We start from the raw sequence: 21,012 nt of genomic DNA on the forward strand, positions 1-21,012 counted from the left end.
CAGGAAGAACAGAGGTTGAAAGGGAAGTAAGTGATAAGAGAAGCAATACAGGAACATTTCTTAGAATTGAAAGCCACAGGATTCTAGATTGAAAGTACATAGTAGGTGTGAAGAAGTATGACTAAAGCACATTCTTTTGAAATTTCAAAGCATCCAGGAAAATGAGAAGGTTCCAAAGGCCCCTAGACAGAAAACAAACCTTCACGTGCAAAGGTGGAAGAACTAGAGGTGCAGACATGTCAGCAACACCGTGAAAGCTAAAAGGGAATGTAGTAGTGGGTGCAGATTCTGCAGGAAGGTTACTCTATATTTGTTTACATTTTCCAGACCCATCCAAACTATGAGGTGGGGGAGTAGAACTAATGTTTTCAGACAAATGCTTTGTAAAAACTGTTTTTGGGGAACAGCAGCTGGCATAATGGCTACGTTGCTGGACTCTGATGTAGTCGACTGCAGTTCGAGTCCTGGACCCGGTAGCTTAAACTCACGCCAGGCGCGTGTGCATGCATGCCCAAGATCCCGAGAGGAGAGTGGAGAAGGGATTGTGGCGTGGCCATCCACCCTGGAGGGTGATTTCTTGCTTTCTGTCTCTCTCTCTCTGTCCTGGCGAGGGCACATGCCCCTATAGCAAAAAAAAAAAAAAAAAAAAAAAATCTCAAAAAAATAAACACACTTGGTTTTGGATGAGATTATAAATTGGTATGTTTCTCTTAAGAGCAGTTCTCTCTCCTATTTAAAATACAAACATTCCTATTTTAAGAATTATTTACTTTTTTACTATTTTCCTTTTAAATTTGTTACAGGGAACACATACTCACCAGAGAGAGAGAGAGAGAGAGAGAGTGAGAAAGCAAGCTGCCAGGTCCAGAACTCAAACCACAGTCAGCCATGTGGAGGTCCAGCACTTTAACCACCATGCCACCTGCTGCACCCACCAGACATTCATATTTTAAACAAAAATTTGTAGGTTTGTTAATATGCCAAACACAGATTTAGAGCCCCAGAGATATAGTGATAAACAGAAGGAAGTTTTTTTATGGAGTCCATAGTCCACTTAAATTCAGTTAAAATCACAATTTTAGTATCTTCATTCAGTTGCAGTGATGTGAAGGTACCAAATTGAGAAGTTATGACTGAGAATTCCTTTTATGGAAAACTAGGAAAAAATAACCATAAAAAAAAGAATGCTTGTTATATTTAAGTTTGATCAAATGGCAAAGAAGTGTGAAAATTCATCTTCTTTTATGCAAATTAGCAATATTAGAAATAGTATAGTAATATTTACAATGTAACCACAATTAATATTATTAAAATACATATGAGAAGTGTACATTTGTGTAAAACATAAGCTATAAGTCTAAATTAAATTAGGAAATTGACATGAAAAATTTTAAAAGCTAATGTTATAATTTGTTTTAACCTCAGTAAAATTGGTGGTATACCATATTTTTATATCCCAGATTTAATCGTAAGAATAAGAATAGCTCACATTTGAAGTATAATAGATTAAGGAAATGTAAACTAAAAAAAAAAAATTAGATTAACTTTACCAGAATTAGAGAATTTAAACTGGCCACTTTAAGGGACATGAAAGTATCTTCAGGATACAGCTTGATCAGTAGTAGAGAATAATGTACAACTGCTGCTCATTCTCTCTTAAAAAGTTCACATTTTAACTAAAGTTTGATTCAGATGTGAAGCTAACAGTGAATGAAAAAATAGAACTGTTTGAAGAATGCTGACACTCCAATTCCATCAGTTATGTGGGAACAGGAAACTCTGTTGTTTTCCAGTCTAGGGAGGCATTGCAACATGGTTTATACAAACAAAATGCTGACCACCTGTGGGATTATCTGTGGGAATCCAGTTCAATTAATCATGCTACTTACTTTATCCCTTAAGCACTTAAAACAACACGTTTTAAAAAGTTCATTGTAGGGGCAGGCAGATGGCATAGTGGTTAAGGGTACTGGACCTCCACGTGGCCAACTACCGTTCGAGTCCTGGACCTGGCAGCTTGCTTTCTGCTTTCTCTCTCTCTCTGGTCAAATTTAAATAAATAAATAAATAGATAGGTAGGTAGGTAGGTAGGTAGATAGATAGATAGATAGATAGATAAAATATAAATAAATAAATAAATAATTCTTTAAAGAAAGTTCATTATATCACTGGCTTTATAGCACGGTGATTAAGCAATGGGCAGAAGGACCTAGATCCCACATGGCAGACCACCGTTCAAATCTTGGCCCCGTTGGCTTAAAAAAACATGGCCAGCATGTGTGCATTTGCACAGGATCCTGATAGGGTCGGGTGGGGGGACCAAGATTGTGGCATGGCTAGGCTCTGCTGTGGGGTGCTCTCTCTTCCTCTTTCTCTTTTCCTCCTCTTCTCCCTCTCATCTGCATGCACATGCTCTAAAAAGAGTGTGTGTGTGTGTGTGTGTGTGTGTGTGTGTGTGTGTGTGTGTGTCTGTATGATTGGTATGTTCATTTCTTCAAATTTAAAATGTCGTTTTGGCAGGAAGATGGATTTAAATGTAGAACCCTTTACTTTTTCTGGTAGTTTGCTGTAGGGCACATGCATTTGCTGGAGAGAGATACAGAAAAAGAGGGAAGGTAAGAAATCACACCTCCCTCCCCCCAATGGGGGATGACCACACTGCAATTCCTTTTCTTCCATCCTCTTTTCAGGATTTTGGGCGTGATTTTCAAGCCACCAGGTCTGGGACGCAAACTATGGTCAGCCATGTTGGAATCCAGCTCCTTAACCATTATGCCACCTGCTGGCCCCCATTTCTGTTATTTTTAATGTCACCAATTAGGCATTAGGATTATTTAAGCAAACAATGTTGATGTAGACTTACATACAAGGTCAACGTTCTCTATTGTATTCCAACCCATTCTACTGCCATGATTTTCCTTTCTGAAGTACAATTTTTAAGTAATTTTATTTACAGTAGGTTTATTGATATTAAATGCCCTCACTTTATGTTTATCTTTATAAATGTCTTTGTTTCGTGTTTATTCTGTTCTTGAAAGGCAGTTTGATGGGCACACTAGTATGATTGATGTCTGTGTCCTCTTAGCATTTTATACATACTGTCTACTTAGTTCTAAATTCTTTTGTTGTTATGAAGTGCATTGGCATTCTGATCTTCCTTTTTATGAAATCTTTTCTGTCCTTATGAATACATTCAAGCTGTTCTCTTGGCTTTTGGTAAATATTTTACTAAGCCAGGGCTAAACGTGGATTTCTTTTTATCCTGCTTGGCCTGTGTTATGCTTTTAGATTCCTAGGTGTGTGTTTTTCATTAGCTCAAGTAAGTGTACAACTGTCACATTTTTAGATAATTGCCTTTTTGCCATTCTCTCAATTTTCTTATTCTCGATCTCCAATCAGGTATATGTTGGATGTTCTCATTATTCACTTATTTATATTTTTGCTAAACCTCTCAAAATGTTTTCTCTCTTTCATTTTGAGTAAATTGCTTAGCTGTGTATTCTGGGTAATAATCTCTCTTTAATGTTGTCTAAACTGCCGTTTAATTTATCCACAGTATCTGATTTCCACAGTTTTTGTTATTTTTCTAAAGACTTTTTTTTAACTTTATTGTCATTATTCTTTGATTTTGACCATAGAGCGACAGACAGAAAGGGAGAGTGAGAAAGCAAGCTGCCAGGTTCGAGACTTGAACTGTGGTCGGCCGTGTGGGGGTTCAGTGCCTCAACCACCACATCACCTGCTGGCCCCTCAGCAGTTTTTATTCTTCATTTCTAGAAACCCATTTTATTTATTTTTCGATACCATGCAATTTGAGGCACTTACACATGCAGTGGGCATGTTTAAGGCAGATTGAGCCAGGTATTATCTAACCATAGTCATTGTGTGGGGTCTGGCTTCTCTTGAGTAGTACTTCACCACGGCACCATGATGCTGGCCTTCGATTAATTAATTTATAAAATCTATTTATTCCTGATCATTTTGTCCTCATCTTGATTATTACATCCTTTATTTCTTTAAACATTTTATAAATATTTATTCTGTGTTGTGTATATGTGATGCCCTCAGTACTTCTAGACCTAAAAGATCTTTGTGGTTTCTAATATCTCTGTCATAGTGACATAACGTACACTTTTTCTGGATAATCTTTGTGTGATTGTACTAGAGTTTAATTTGTAGGAAATCCTTTTAGTTAGAGAAAAATAACTTTTACTTATTCTTCAGCTGTGAGCCAGCATGTACCCACCTCAAGGATCATTTAACTGTGCAAATCTAAATGCAGAATTTCTGGATTTTGGAGTTCTACACATATTAAAATTTTCCTAAATATTGTTTAATTTTCTAAGATTATACTGATTTAAGCCCCACTAGCAACTTTCACTATTTGAAAGTGGTTTTTTTTTTTTTTTTTAAGTTTTGCTAGAGGACTCCTGTGCTCCCTGAATTGAAACCCAGGTGAGGGGGACAGGGAGTTCAGTTGAGTAAGCATCCACATTGAGCATGGCCACACCACAATTCCTTCTCCTCATGTCTCCCTTCTTTCAGGATTTTGGGCATGCATACACACGCACGTGCCCAGTGTGTTTTTCAAGGTGCCAAGTCCTGGACTTGTACTGTTCAAGTCAGCCATGTGGGATCCAGCTGTTTCAACCACCAGGCCATGGGCTAGTCCTAAACATACTTTTTTGTTTTAACCCTATCTGTTTTCATCACTATGTCACAATACTTTTCATTTTGGTAGACAAAACAAAATTTTTTTTGGAGAGATTTTTGTTATAGGACGCACGCACTTGCCAGAAAGACAGAAAGAGACAGAAAGCGAGAAGTCACCCCTGTAGAGATGGCCACACCACAATACCTTCTCCATTCTCTCTGGATCTTGAGCACACACACACACACACACACATATGCCTGGCATGAGTTTAAGCCACCGCGTCTGGAATTTGAACCACTGTCCATTATGTGGGAGTTCAGTGACATAACCATTACATCATCTGCTATTCCCAACTGTAACCTTTTGGTTGTGGACAGATGTCTTGAAACTGCTGCTAAACTATTCAATTATAGCATTATTCACTATGCAAATTGATTTTATTTATTATTATTGTTGTTATTTAATTTGCAATGGGCCACCTGTGCTCACCAGAGAGGGAGAAAAAGAGAGAAGAACAGAGAAGGAAAGTGAGAAAACAAGCCTCTAGGTCTAGGGCTTGAATCTCAGTCGACCATGAGGGTACCTCATGGTTGTGCTGGCACCTCAACCACCACACCACCTGGCAGTCCCAGCTATGCAAATTAAAATCAGTAAAAAAAAAAAATTATTTCCATGGGAGGACCAGAAGGGCATCAGTATAAGTCATACATTTGTATTGTTTACTTTTTAGACTTTCCATGTATGCGTCATGAAGTTTCCTCTCTTTGCAGAGGGGAAGTAATCTAGCCTCAAACGCAAAATGCTGGTTTAGGGACCAGCAGACAGTGGTAAAGCATTGGACTCCCACATGGCCAACCATAGTTCGAGTCCTGGACCCAGCCATTTGAAAATCACACTGGGCACAAGTGTGTGTGCCCAAAAATCCCAAATGGAAAATGGAGGAGAAGGGATTGCTGTATGACCATTCCCCCAGGAGGTGATTTCTCACTTTCTCTCTGTCTCCAGTGAGTGTATGCACCCTATGGCAAAAACTTTTTAAAAAATATACAGATTTAGTATAACAAAAGACCACGTTCTCTGGATCTTGTTTTATTTGTGCAAAGAGGGTAAATTGTATTCTCTCATCTTCTATAAATAAACAAAACTTGCCTTGTGAATCTTAGAAGAATCTTGTGGTCCTTAAGTGTTACCTTCCTTACAGTGTGATGTTTAAGTGCTTATAACAGGGGTGTGTGGGGGGTGTTGTACTGCCAGCAAAGTATAGTTTATGTAGAAACAGGAGTATAAGAGATGCCTCCCAAATGATCCTTTCCATATTTTTTTGTAGGGCAAATGAAAAGGACTAAATGTGCTGACATTGATGTCGAGACCCCAGACTCCATTCTGGTTAATACTAATCTGCGAGCATTAATCAACAAACATACGTTTTCAGTACTTCCTGGAGATTGCCAGCAGCGACTGCTTTTACTACTTCCAGAGGTGGATCGGCAGGTGCGTCATGTCAAGCAGAAGCAATTTCGTAATCCTCTGGTCTTCCTTTACTCATCACCTTTAGAATTCCCTGAGATTTTTTAGATTATCTGCTTTTTGTATGTGCCTGTGAAGAAGTGGCGTGAATGGAACTAAATAAGAAATGCAGTGTTTTTATGTCTTATTAGTAGGTGGGCTTTGTAGAGCTTGCAGAGAAAAAAAAAGCCCTCTCTTACTGTAGTGCACAAATTACAAAATAAATGACTGGCTATTGTTTTAGGACTTAGCACTCGCTGGAGAGACAGAGGGAGGGAGGGAAAGTAGAGAAAGTGAGAAATCATCCCCCCCAGGGCGATGGCCATGTCACAATCCCTTCATTCTCCTCTTGGGATTTTGGGCATGCATGCACATGTGTCCAGTGTGTTTTTCAAGCCCCTGGTCTCAAACCACACAGTTGGCCGTGTGGAATACAACTACCTTAACCATCACGCCACTGTCTGGCCCATTGTCCTGGTCCAGTATCAGCATGATGTGGGCCAGTGGTTCTTCTCTTCTGTTATATTTTTCTGAAAGAAACATTTATTGCTTTCATAATAAAGAACTTTATAAAACAAAAAACAAAACAAAACAAAAAAAACAAGAAATACCAAAGATTTGGGAAAAATCAAGATAGAGACCTGAGAAATTTAGCCTGCTCAAGAATAAGGTAAAAGTCTGGGAATTAAGGCTTTCATCAAGGAAAGAATGACCCATGAATCACTCCACTAATCCTTATCTGGGAAATGAAGGTCATGATTTTCTTTTCTTTTTTTTCTTTTTTTTTTTTTTTGGAGAGGTTTTCGCTATAGGGCGCGTGCGCTCACCAAACAGACAGAGACATAGAGACAGAAAGTGAGAAATCACCCCCCAGGGGGGATGGTCATGCCGCAGTCCCTTCTACTCCATTTTCCTCTCGGGATCCTGGGCATGAGCCCAGCGTGAGTTTTAAGCCACCGGGTCCGGGATGTGAACCGCGGTCGACTACGTGGGAGTCCAGCGACATAGCCATTACGCTAACTGCTGGTTCCCCCTTTTTTTAAAAAAAATTTTTTTGGAGAGGTTTTCGCTATAAGGCGCATGCGCTTGCCAGACAGAGCATTCTCCTCTTGGGATTTTGGGCATGCATGCACATGTGTCCAGTGTGTTTTTCAAGCCCCTGGTCTCAAACCACACAGTTGGCCGTGTGGAATACAACTACCTTAACCATCACGCCACTGTCTGGCCCATTGTCCTGGTCCAGTATCAGCATGATGTGGGCCAGTGGTTCTTCTCTTCTGTTATATTTTTCTGAAAGAAACATTTATTGCTTTCATAATAAAGAACTTTATAAAACAAAAAACAAAACAAAACAAAAAAAACAAGAAATACCAAAGATTTGGGAAAAATCAAGATAGAGACCTGAGAAATTTAGCCTGCTCAAGAATAAGGTAAAAGTCTGGGAATTAAGGCTTTCATCAAGGAAAGAATGACCCATGAATCACTCCACTAATCCTTATCTGGGAAATGAAGGTCATGATTTTCTTTTCTTTTTTTTCTTTTTTTTTTTTTTTGGAGAGGTTTTCGCTATAGGGCGCGTGCGCTCACCAAACAGACAGAGACATAGAGACAGAAAGTGAGAAATCACCCCCCAGGGGGGATGGTCATGCCGCAGTCCCTTCTACTCCATTTTCCTCTCGGGATCCTGGGCATGAGCCCAGCGTGAGTTTTAAGCCACCGGGTCCGGGATGTGAACCGCGGTCGACTACGTGGGAGTCCAGCGACATAGCCATTACGCTAACTGCTGGTTCCCCCTTTTTTTAAAAAAAATTTTTTTGGAGAGGTTTTCGCTATAAGGCGCATGCGCTTGCCAGACAGAGAGAGAGAGAGAGACAGAAAGCGAGAAATCACCCCCCAGGGGGAATGGCCACACCACAATCCCCTCCTCCTCCATTCTCCTCTTGGGATCTTGGGCACGCACGCACACACGCCTGGCTGAGTTTTTGTTTTTTTCTTTTTTTGGAGAGGTTATTTTTTGCTATAGGACGCGTGTGCTTGCCAGACAGACAGAGAGAGACATAGAGACAGAAAGCAAGAAATCACCCCCCAGGGGGGATGGTCACGCCGCAATCCCTTCTCCATTCTCCTCTCAGGATCTTGGGCACGCACGCACATGCGCCCGGCGTGAGTTTTAAGCCACCGGGTCTGGGACACGAACTGCGGTCAACTACGTGGGAGTCCAGCGACATATCCATTATGCTAACTGCTGGTCCCAAGGTCATGATTTTCTAAGGTTTATTCACTTCAAGACTTTTTTCAATTCATTATTAGTTCCAAGCACCTAATATAGCATATTCCCTAGTTTGTATGAAGACACTAACAAAGAATAACAAGCTACACAAGTCATTTTAACTCATTGACTGTAAAGTCAAACCTTCCTCATTTCCAGAGATCATCTTTTCTGTTAGAGTACATTGCCATCAGTTCCATAGTTCTGTGCATCAGCTTATGACAGAGCAGGTCACAGTTTTATCCAGAGAGTCCAAGTAAATCAGATAACCCCGCCATAGGGACAGAGCAGTAAAACTGGTCCTTCCCAGTGACTGCCTTCTCCACCTTAACTTTGCTTGGAGAAATTACAGCTTTGGGGATGGCCAGTTCTTCCAGAGACTGAAGTTTCAGCAGAGTTATAAAGAATCCCATTAGGGGGACCAGCAGGTGGCTTAACAGCTTTGTCACTGGACTCCTGTGTAGTCGACCACAGTTCAAGTCCTGGACCCAGTGGCTTAAACTCACACTGGGTGCATGTGCGTGCATGCCCAAGATCCCAAGAGAAGGGATTGCAGCGTGGCCATCCCCCCAGGTGGTGATTTCTCACTTTTTGTCTTGCTCTCGCTCTCTTTCTGGCGAACGCACATGCCCTATAGCAAAAACCTCTCAAAAACACAAAAACAAAAAAACACTGCCTGCTCCCTATCACATTTTTAAGAGTAGAGAAGGAAAAAACACCTTCAACGGTCTCATTGTGACATGGCCGTGATTTCCTTCCCCCAGCCCTCCAGCTCCTCAGGATCCAGGCCCTCACACACACATCTGCTGTACTTTGAAGCTGATCTGAAGTTCCAAATCCTCACTTGACCATATAGCTTCCAGCCTTGCAGACTGCTTGCATCACTGCTGCATCATAGTGGCTAGGCCCTATGGGTATTCTTTTTTGTTTATTTGTTTTTATTCATTCACATGTGTGCCCAGGGTCTTTTTCATGCTGCCCTGCAGATCCGAACCTGCAGTCAGCCATGTGTTCAGTTTGCCACCAACTGCACCACCAGGCTGGGCTCTTGTGGAATGTTCATAATAGGTTACTTGGCTAGAGTATTTCTGAAGAGTTGTTGTTGTCACTAGGATGAAAAGTTGGAAACTGTGCTTTAGTGTATGGGATATCTTGCAATGAACAGTAGAAAAATACCTTTTAAACCAGAGAAAAACAAGGGAGGATTGGATTAAAACATTTCTCTTCCTAAATATTTGAAATTTCATTATGTGGAAGAGGTAATCTTTATCCAGAGAAAGATTTGGCGTTGAAATGGCAGTTTTTATGTTAAAAGTTGGAGGTTAAACAATGGACTGATTGGACATGCAGTGGGGTAACTTGCTCATCACTGGATCACCTCATTAACACTCCACTTGAAGAAGTAGAGATTGGACGAACTCTTCTCATAGGAAAGCCTGTTAACGCTGTACCAGCTCTCTGGAGTTTGACTCAGCAGTCAGCTCTCCACAGCTTCCCTGGACAGGTCTAGCCCACTGCCTGTTTTTGAAAATAAAGCTTTATTGGCATAGTCACTCTTACTAGTTTATATATTTTCTAAAACTGCTTTTTTGCTCTAATGGCAGAATTGAGTAGTTGCAACAGAGGCTATGTGGTCTGCAATGGCTAGAGTATTTGCGTTTAGCCTTTTACAGAAAGTATACCAATTTCTGCTCTAGAGTCAGGAAAATATGTTGGTCCAGGTAGGTTTGAAAAATAATTGGATTAAGAAGAGTTCTTCAGACCAGCAGGTGGTGTGGATGTTAAGGCAGCTGAGTCGCACATGGCTGGCTGTGGAGTTTAAGGACCCAGCTTAAAAAATCACATGTGTCCATGGCCAAAATTCTGAGAAGAGAATGGAGGACAAGAGATTGTGGCATGGCCATCCACCCAGGGGTGCTTTATTACTTTCTCTCTCTTGTCGCTGTCTGACTCTGGCCATCATATAGGCCCTATAGCAAAACTTAAAAAATAGTAAAACTGGGATCAGCAGGTGGTGTAGTGGTTAAGACACTGGGCACTCCCATGTTTCTGACCACGGTTTGAGTCCCGGATCTGGCCGCTTTCTCTCTCTTTCTCTCTCTCTCTCTCTCTCTCTGGTAAAATTAAAATAAATGAATGAGTAAATAAAATTAAATAATTCTTTTAAAAATAGTAAAATTAAAGAGTTTCTCAATTATAGGATGTTGAAATAGTTTTCTAAATATTCTTCAATTAATTGGATTTTGATTTAAGGCTTCTCTTTGGGTTTTTAAATATATTTATTATGATCTGAATTTGAGATTCTTTGGTACATATTTCTTCATATACACATGGTGTATATTTAGACACTGTCTCCTCATCCATTCATACTTGTTCATTCTAATACCAGTGATAGTTTAGATTGTAGTGACTTTGTTTAGTATGTTTAACAATTAGAAAGGCAGTTCCTTTTTCTCATTTTTTCTTTTTTTTCATGTTGAATTTAAGATTATTTCTTTATGAATATTCTCATAAAGATTCTGATAGAGATGAAGACATTAATCTTTAGCTTTTTTTATTTTTAATTGAGATTTTTTGCTATAGGGCCCTTGCGCCCACCAGAGAGACAGACAGAAAGTGAGAAACCACCCCTCACCTCCAGTGAGAGATTGGCCTCACCACAATCCCTTCTCCTCCATTCTCCTCTTGGGATCTTGGGCACACACCCACATGAACCTGGTGTGTGTTTTAAGCCACCAGATCTGAGACTCGAACCGCGGTCTACTACATGGGAGTCTTAGTGACGTAACCATTATGCCATCTGCTGGTCCTGAGATGGCAATGTTATTAAGTTTCTTTATCCAGGTTTCTTCATATCTGGTGTTTTATGTCCTTAAATGAGATTTTATTGTTTTAAACCAAGACAGGAAATCCGGAATCTCTAATATGAAAAAAAAAAAAATGTAAATCTTTTGGCAAATTGTCACAAATTAACTCAGGTGACAGATGAGGGATAATGTTTTTAATGTGTGTATAATATGCAAAGGATTTTCATAAATTAAAAATAAGTAGCCTAATAGGAAAATGAGAAAATGATGAGAATTGGCCAGTTCACAAGACAGTATTACTCAGTAAACGCGCAGAAAGATGCACACACTAGTAGTCAAGAAAAAAATTTTTTCAGGAAAATTATTTCACCGTTTCAAACCCGTTAGATTGGCAAAAGTTAAAATAGTATATTAACACCTGCTGTTGGCAGGGAGACGGGTGTGCTCACATATTACTGATTAGAAGTGTCAGTTGTTGGGGCCAGTAGGTGGCATGGTGGTTAGGCGCTGGTCTCCCACATGGCTGGCTGCGGTTCAGGTTCCAGACCTGATGGCTTACTTTCTCACTTTCCTTCTTTCTCCCTCTGTCTCTCTGGTCAAACTAAAGTAATAATAATGAAAATAAATTTAAATCTTTTTTTTAAATGTCAGTTGTTTTTAACCTTTTGAGAGTAATCTGGTAATACCGTGTTACGCATGCACAAATAGTTCTAGGAATGAAGTCCTCAGAAATGAAAGCACTGGTATATTAATTCCCAGCAGGACACTTCCTGCAGCTTAGCTGTTGAGGGAAACATGTCCTTCTGTTAAGGCCGTGGTAAAGAGAGTACCTCAGGTATGTTGGGGCACTGCAGCGGTGTGCAGCTATTACGAAGGAGCTGACACTGTGCCGGTTGACCCGGCCACCCTCCACAGGGTATTTCGTGAAGTTAGATTAAGGGTAGGTAATATGACCTGGTCTCACTTTCATAAAATGGATAATTCCCTCTCAGAAAAATAAAACAGTTACACATGTATTTATATGTGGTTGTTCGAGCAGGTTTTTAGTCATTGGGGAATGGAATTGAAAGGAGAAGGGAGGAGAGGAAATAAAGTAATTATTTTAGGGCAAAATGATACTACATTAAAAAATAGAGACATTCATAATGAACATGGCATGAGATAGTTACGTTTCTGTAAAATTAAATGTATGTACTTTCTTTTCTAAATGAAAAGAAAACCAAATACCACGATATTTTTGCTTTCTTTGTAAGCTTTCCCTGGCTTACTCTTTGACCCAGGTTGGTCCTGATGGTTTGATGAAGCTAAATGGCTCAGCCCTTAACAATGAGTTCTTCACCTCAGCGGCCCAAGGCTGGAAAGAAAGACTCTCAGAAGGTAAGTCCAGCGCTCGTGGAGCCAGGATCTGTGTGCACTGTAGCTGCAAGGAGGGCACGCGGGCACTCCACCTCATCAGGTACTCGAGCAGTTTCGGAAGCTTAAGGGCAGGATGTTCCTATTGGGTAGAGGTTGCTGTCCTGTGTAAAACATCTTGCTAGACTTTTTTTTTCCCCCTCCTGTGTAGCTAGTTTAACTTCAAATGGAATCCAGCAATATATTTCTTTACTGATTTAAAATCGCCTGAGAATCTAAAAAAATACTTATTTTTAGGCCCTATTCCTAAAGATTCTGATTGAATAATGCATAAGAATTTATTGTCCACCCTCAGTGAAACTTAACAGTAAGAGAAATCAGTAAGAACTTTAAAATAAACCTATCTTATTATGATATATTTCACATACTATAAAATTCATGAACTTGAGTACAGTTACGTTGCAGACATATTTTAATAAGCATGGATTATGGTCAGGAATTGCTGACTGTCCTCACTGATCTACCCTATTTCCATCTCTCATTTACCAGGTGTACTGAGGACACCTGATAAAATGTGCAACATTGTCAGTGATTGTGTGAGCTCTGCGTGCAGTATCTGTCACTATTGGCCGTTTTAACCCTGACTGCTCAAAAGCACTTGTGTTTTTTAAAACCTTATTTTATTTATGATACACGTGGACGTGAGAGAGAGTCACCCTCGATAGGACCTCCCTTTGCTGCACTCCTCTTTCTCCCACTCTCCACTCCTTGGGATCCTGGGCACACACATGTTCCCCTACCCAAACCCACAGTCAGCCTTGTTGCTTCCAGCCCTGCAGATCACGTCACTACCAACTGCATCACTAGGATGGGCCAGGTTTTTGTTGTTGTTTTTTGTTTTTAAGTTTATGTCTTGAGAGAGGCAGACAGGTACTCTTAATAGAATCTCATGTAAGGATCCTCCCCTCTAGCTTTCCCAGCCAGCCAGGATCATGGACTCACGCACCTGATGTGTGTAAGCCGCCCTGGGAACCAAACCCTGATCTTCTGTTTGGCCTCTAGCACTGTGGAGCCTTGTACAACCACTGCACTGCTATGGCTAGGACGTGATTATATTTAATTGTTCTGTGATGATGCCTGAGCCTTAGTGTGTTTTAAGTTTTCCCACATGATTCTAATAATATACATCATAAATAAAACTACTGGCTGTATTAAATTTATTATTTTTTAAAAGTTTGCTATAGGGCACATATGCTCACTAGAGAGACAGAAGGGAGAGAGGGAAAATGAGAAAGCACCCCACGGGGGGATGACAGTGCCACAGTCCCTTCTCTTGTCAGATTTTGGACATGCACACACATGTGCCTGGTACGTTTTTCAGGCCATCAGGTCCAGGACTCAAACCACACAGATGGCCATGTGGGATCCATGCCACCTGGCTAGCCCACTGGCTGTGTTGTTTTTACTCCAATATTACGTCTGTTTTTCAGTGTATATAGAAGACAAAATAACACTTGAAAAGTCATATGTAGGATATATGATAGGATATAGGATAGCTTAAAACAACTGTAAGAAGCTTTTAAAATGTTTGTGAGGAGGGCATTAGAAAAGCTACTTATTGGGACCAGCAGATGGCGTGAAGGCTACATTGCTGTACTCCCATGTAATTGAGTGTGGTTTGAGTCCCAAACCCAGTGGCTTAAAAGTCAAGCCGGGCACATGTGCATGCGTGCCCAAGATCTTGAGAGGAGAATGGAGGAGAAGGGATTGTGGCGTGGCTTTCCCCACAGTGGGGCGATTTCTCGCTTTCTTTCTCTCTGTTTCTGTCTTTCTGACTAGCACATGCGCCCTATAGCAAAAACCTCTCAGAAAAAAAGAAAAGCTATTTATTGCTTACTTTTTGCCAGACCCCTGACAAATATTAACCAGATCAGCTAATTTGTCTGTATATTGTTCACTGCATCTGTTGGCTTTTCTTACCCTCTTTCAGAGCAAAATCTGTAGAAGGGCTCTCTTACTGATGAGTTTGATCCTTTGTCTTCTTTACAGATTTCCTTGGGCAATGATCCCTTTTTCTGAAAGAACTGAAATCACATGAAGCACTTTAAACATACCAGTTACCAGTGCCTGGGATCCTTTCTTTAAGAATAAATTGGTAGGGCCAGCAGGTGGCATGCAAGTGAAGGCAGCTAGTTGCGTGGTTCAAGTCCTGGACCTGGGCAGATTGAAAATCACACTGGGCATGTGTAGTGAGAGCCCACAAATCCAAAGAGGAGAATGGAGGGGGAGGAATTGTGGTGTGGCCGTCCACCCCAGGGGGTGATTTCTCACTTTCTCTGTCTGTCTCTCTCCTGTGAGCACACATGCCCTATAGCAAACAAACACACAAAGAATTGACTTACCCATCCCTGCTTGTTTCTGAGTAGGTACTATCAACATTGATACCCTGATTATTATCAACGTTACTTATTTTTATGTTCAAGCGAAATGACTGCTATTTCTGTATTCATGATCATATCATACACACTATGAATACTGCACATTTGTGAAGAGAGTTCAGTACTTCTTATTCCTCATTCTAGGATACACAGTACTCAACAGTAGCAGTTCCAGGTTGGATTCTGACAGCCACATTCCTCTTTTCCTGTTCCTTTGCCCACAATCCTCTAACATTTTTCCTTTCCTCCTTCTTACCCCCAGGAAGTCTTAAACTTCAAACTGCCATTTCTACCTCTTATTCCCTGATGTCCTGGGTATTAGAGTATAAAAGGGAGCAGCCTCTCTGAGCCACAAGTTTGAAGATGGGCCACCAAGCACATTCACTGTTCTCTGCTGATGGAATGGGAAGGATTGAGGTGGTTGGTAGCGTATGCAAATCAGTGGTATATGCAGAGCTGCTGGGTCTTTGGCATGTTGAGTGTCCTGTTAAATTGGTACAGTTTCTGGAACAGTTTGGAAACCAACTCCAGAATAGCTCTCTACCTTTTAACTGGCATCTCATATGCCTCGAAACAGAGCCTTAGCTTTTCCTTATGCAGAGGTAAAAGGCCTAAAATGCAAGTTGCCTTGGAGAAACAACTTTAAAATAATAAAATGCTCAGTGGCATTATTCCCTGAAAGCATCACTCTCTCCCACCCCCACCCCCCTGCAGTGGAAAATAAATTGGAAATTCAACATTAGAGATAAAATAAATTTTTATGAAATATGTTTGGAGCAGGAGGGAGGTGCTGCAAGGAAAACCCAGAGAAAAGGCTCTTGGCCGTCCACCCCAGGGGGTGATTTCTCACTTTCTCTGTCTGTCTCTCTCCTGTGAGCACACATGCCCTATAGCAAACAAACACACAAAGAATTGACTTACCCATCCCTGCTTGTTTCTGAGTAGGTACTATCAACATTGATACCCTGATTATTATCAACGTTACTTATTTTTATGTTCAAGCGAAATGACTGCTATTTCTGTATTCATGATCATATCATACACACTATGAATACTGCACATTTGTGAAGAGAGTTCAGTACTTCTTATTCCTCATTCTAGGATACACAGTACTCAACAGTAGCAGTTCCAGGTTGGATTCTGACAGCCACATTCCTCTTTTCCTGTTCCTTTGCCCACAATCCTCTAACATTTTTCCTTTCCTCCTTCTTACCCCCAGGAAGTCTTAAACTTCAAACTGCCATTTCTACCTCTTATTCCCTGATGTCCTGGGTATTAGAGTATAAAAGGGAGCAGCCTCTCTGAGCCACAAGTTTGAAGATGGGCCACCAAGCACATTCACTGTTCTCTGCTGATGGAATGGGAAGGATTGAGGTGGTTGGTAGCGTATGCAAATCAGTGGTATATGCAGAGCTGCTGGGTCTTTGGCATGTTGAGTGTCCTGTTAAATTGGTACAGTTTCTGGAACAGTTTGGAAACCAACTCCAGAATAGCTCTCTACCTTTTAACTGGCATCTCATATGCCTCGAAACAGAGCCTTAGCTTTTCCTTATGCAGAGGTAAAAGGCCTAAAATGCAAGTTGCCTTGGAGAAACAACTTTAAAATAATAAAATGCTCAGTGGCATTATTCCCTGAAAGCATCACTCTCTCCCACCCCCACCCCCCTGCAGTGGAAAATAAATTGGAAATTCAACATTAGAGATAAAATAAATTTTTATGAAATATGTTTGGAGCAGGAGGGAGGTGCTGCAAGGAAAACCCAGAGAAAAGGCTCTGTCAGCCTCCACCGAGTCCTGGAAACTATGCAGAGTGGTGTGCAAATGTATCGAGTCATCAGGAAAGTCATGACGCAGTTTTGCATAGAAAAACACATCATGACCTTCCCAATGGCCCAATATATTCTACCCCCCCCCCACAGTGGCACTTAGGTTATCCTTTACAGCAGGGGCTTTGGGAAATTTCTGTTACTTTTGCCTTATAGTATTCTGATTCCTGCATGATTTAGAAATAGGTAAAATTCACAGTAGCATTTTTCTACTTAATATCCTTTTTTTTTTGGTATGTTATAGGGGAGTTCACACCTGAAATGCAGGTGAGAATTCGACAAGAGATTGAGAAGGAGAAAAAAGTAGAGCCATGGAAGGAACAATTCTTTGAAAGCTACTATGGTCAGAGGTAATGTTAAGATGCGTTCTATAACCCAAATGCTAATTCCTGTGTATTGTCAGGCGGTGTTTCATCTCATTAACAGAAGATCTCGTCTTCAGCTTCCTTCTTTCCTTTTTATTTCATCAATTCTTTATTGAGTTTTTTTTTTTTTTCTTTTATGAATTATAGGGGCACAGAACTGGATTATTCCTCTTTCTTGACCTTTAACACACTTTCATTGTGGGCAAGATGTTTTTTTAAAAAAGAAAAAAGGTTGTTTTTTTAACTTGAGTTAGAGCCCCTTTGGCTGTTCTCCCAGTAACTTTACAAAACAGAAGAACACTGAAGTTCTGTACATTCTTTATAGTAGTTAATTATCCAAAAATACTGCTTACTCAGAATTACAAAGGAGCCCTAGGAATCCTGTAATATGGACCATTTTACCCAGCGTGTAATTACCCAGTCTCTCCTCTCTAAAAGGTGCCTGGGAGATGTGCATCACTGGACCCAAATACGAGCCTTGTTTTCAGGGAGCTTCAAGCTAAATCCATTTTTTTTTTCTAACAAAAAGTCCAAATGAATCTTAATGGTGGCATTTAAATAGATGACAAGGGAGCTGTTATGTTTGAAGTCGGGACTGAGCACAGGGCTCATATTTCTTAGTCCCTGATCCTCCTACTTAGTAAACGGCAGCCCTTCAGGGAAGACCATAACTGTGATTTGAGAACTTAGGGCTCCTTTTCCTTACCTCCAAGAAGCACTCCCTGATCCCACTTCACAGTCATTTCAGAAAGAACCACCTACCCTGACTTTTCTTCATTTTTAAAAAATACTTTTTTAATTTATTTATTCATTTATTTTTTAATTTGACCAGAGAGAGACAGAGTGTGAGAGTGAGAGAGAGAGAAAGTGAGAAAGCAAGTCACCAGATTCAGGAGTCGAACCCTGGTTTGCCAATGTGGGAGTGTCCAGCACCTTAACCACCATGCCACCTGTTGGTCCCAGACTTTTCTGCATTCTTAATATGAACATTCAGTAGTAGAAGCGATTTTGTATAACTTTGAGACCATTCTTAAAGGTGGCAGTAGCTGTATAAACATTTGTTCATTCCCTCCTTGTTAGGCAGATAGAAATTTGCAGCAACTCTTGCGTCTTTCTGTTTTCAGCTACTAGTTTTTTACTAGTTTAATAAAAGGAATTTTTTTATTATTATTACTGCCCACTTTTGTCCTTAGCCATTCTGTCTCAGAGGTACAGTACTGATTCTTCAGAGTCACCAAAGAAAGCAAATTGATTTTGCCTGTTACATAGTATTCTAAAACATTAAGAAGAGTCTTTTAGCCATGCTACACTATGGAAATCCCAATAGGGCTATATTTTTAGGATAGCCCAGAGATGCACGATCTCAGAATTTAGAAATAGACCAAATAGAATTTAAACAGGCTTTTCAAAAACTCAATTACAGGCGAGCCCTGTGGCCCAGTAGTTAAAGAGCCAGATTCCACATGGCCAACCTCACAATTTGGGTCCCGAACCCAGTGACTTAAAAAACACCCCAAATCCCAACAGGATGAAGAAAGGATTGTGGCATGACCATGCCCCAAATTGGGTAGTGCTTTCTGCCTTTCCTTGTCTTTGTCTGTCTCTGGCAGAAGACACACACATTCTCCAAATTTAAAAGAGAAAACAATGGGGCCAGCAGGTAGCATGGTGGTTAAGGGCACTGGACTCCCACATGGCTGACCACAGTTCAAATCTCGGATCTGGCAGCTTGCTTTTCTCTCTCTCCCTCCCTCTCTCCCTTCCTCTCTCTGTCTCTCTCTTTCTCCCTCATTCCTTCTCTCACTTCCTCCCTCTCTCTGTCCTTCACTGGTCTCATTAAAAATAAATAAATAAAATAATAAAATAATTCTTTTTAAAAATAAATAAAACAAAGCTCGTTACAATTCTCAACGTCTAGAAAACATTGATAGCCAGCTCTTCTGCTGTCTCCTTGTGGTTCCCCTAGATTTCTAGGGCCAGCCTTTCAGTAGGTACTGCTGAGCCAAATTGATCACAACCTGAACCTACAAGCCCAGAGTGGATAGACTTCACCTTCCTTTGATTGATTCCCTTGTGGGTAGTCTGTGATGCATCTCTCTAGACAATATGGCCTCTTTTAGAAGCAGAAGTAATAATAATTACCATTTTTTGGTCTTTTGTTAATGTGCTCGGTAAGTCCTGTACGTGGATTAACTTAAGTCATAATAGCAGCACTGGGAAGTAGTTAACCCTAGTGCATCAAACTGAGGTACAGAAATCTGGTCAGTCACTTAATATCATATAGACAGTTGGTATCAGAGCCAGGATTTGCATCTAAGCAGCCATGTTCCAGAATCTTCACTTCTTCTAGTAATACTAAAGCTAGTGCTTTACAAATACCTAATACGTACCAGAGGTGCTCCCAGGCATGGTCTTACCCCATTATCTTGTAATGCCCTCAGTGAAACAAGCCGTTTCTCATTTATTTCTTCTACTTTATAGTTCTGGCTTGAGCCTTGAAGATTCGAAGAAGTTGATAGCTTCCCCGAGCGATCCCAAAGTAAAGAAAACCCCAGCTGAGCAACCAAAATCCATGCTTCCCTCAGAGTCCTCTCCCATCAGAATAGCCACAGTTCCCCATTCAGAGTGTGAAGAAGAGCCAACGCAGAGACCATCACCAGTCAGCAAAGGAGAGCGCGAAAGCCAAGGCGAGGTGCCAGCAAGCTTCTCCAGGTCCACGGAGCCCCCACGGTCCTCGGCTAGCAGGACTGATGAGCTGACCAGTGTTCTTACCCTTAAGTGCCCAAAGGCTGAGGATCTCTCAGAGCAGAAGCCAGTTGTTTCTGCTGAACAGGAGTCTGAGAAAGAGAATCATCTCACCTCAGCTTCTAATTATAACAAAAATGAAAGCCAGGAAGCTGTAGTTACATCTCCAAGCAAACCCAAGAGTCCTGGGGTGGAGAAACCGATAATGAAGCCCATAGCAGAAGCAGGTTCACAGGAGGCCACCATGAAAGAACTTCCCGTGGTTCTTGCTGATCAGAGCCCAGAAAGCCTCAAGAGGAAATCTTCCCTCGCACAAGAAGAGACCTCTGTGAGCTGGGAAAAGAGGCCGCGTGTCACTGAGAGTCGCCAGCACCAGCCGCCATTTCAAGTCTCGCCACAGCCCTTTCTCCATAGAGGGGACAGGGTCCAGGTGCGAAAAGTTCCACCTCTCAAGGTAAGAGAGTGGGGAGAATTGGAAAGGAGAGATGGTCTGAGCCTTGGCTTTTTGGTTATACCTAGTAAATGACACACATATACATACACACGTTTTAAATGTAGATTCCATAGAAAAGACCTCCGTCTACATAAGTGATTATGAGTAGCAGTGACATTAGGGGGAGGAGTTGTGTTGAGAGTTCCAGGGACGTGGGGTGGAGTCAGAGGGAAGAAAGTCTTTGGCACCAGGAGAAAAGGTGGAAGGACCCTAGGAACAAGCTTATGTTGCTATCGCCATGATGTCTCTCCCTCCCGTGTTTGCCGCAGGTACTGTAGCGTTTATCTACTCTGAAAACATAAGGGTTAATGAAGTTTTGTTGTTTTTATAAATGAAACTAAGTTCTGTTGTTTTTTCCCTGCTTCTTTCAGATCCCGGTCTCCAGAATCTCCCCCATGCCGTTTCCTCCATCGCAGGTCTCTCCCAGGGCTCGTTTTCCAATCTCCATCACTAGTCCTAACAGAACAGGAGCCAGAACTCTTGCAGACATCAAAGCAAAGGCCCAGCTGGTCAAAGCACAGAGGGCAGCAGCCGCAGCAGCAGCAGCAGCTGCCGC

The 21,012-nt window shown here is 41.2% G+C and overlaps 1 protein-coding gene across 8 annotated transcripts in view; it reads left to right on the forward strand.

Moving 5' to 3' along the window:
• The window catches only part of ASXL2 (ASXL transcriptional regulator 2), a 145,011-nt gene that overhangs the window by 119,499 nt on the left and 4,500 nt on the right, over nucleotides 1-21,012 (forward strand). For 6 of the 8 annotated variants that reach the window (XM_006162196.3, XM_014593121.2, XM_006162197.3 and 3 more), the window contains 5 exons: nucleotides 5,982-6,145; nucleotides 12,517-12,613; nucleotides 17,098-17,203; nucleotides 19,700-20,417; nucleotides 20,828-21,005. In XM_006162196.3, the coding sequence (XP_006162258.1) occupies nucleotides 5,982-6,145; nucleotides 12,517-12,613; nucleotides 17,098-17,203; nucleotides 19,700-20,417; nucleotides 20,828-21,005 (1,263 nt within the window). Of the gene's footprint in view, nucleotides 1-3,160; nucleotides 3,320-5,981; nucleotides 6,146-12,516; nucleotides 12,614-17,097; nucleotides 17,204-19,699; nucleotides 20,418-20,827; nucleotides 21,006-21,012 lie in introns of those variants that run through there. The other 2 variants (XM_006162200.3, XM_014593120.2) reach the window with 2 other exon arrangements.

The sequence above is a fragment of the Tupaia chinensis genome, unplaced genomic scaffold (genome assembly GCF_000334495.1).
Source record: "Tupaia chinensis unplaced genomic scaffold, TupChi_1.0 Scaffold139757_1, whole genome shotgun sequence".
Lineage (NCBI taxonomy): Eukaryota > Metazoa > Chordata > Mammalia > Scandentia > Tupaiidae > Tupaia > Tupaia belangeri.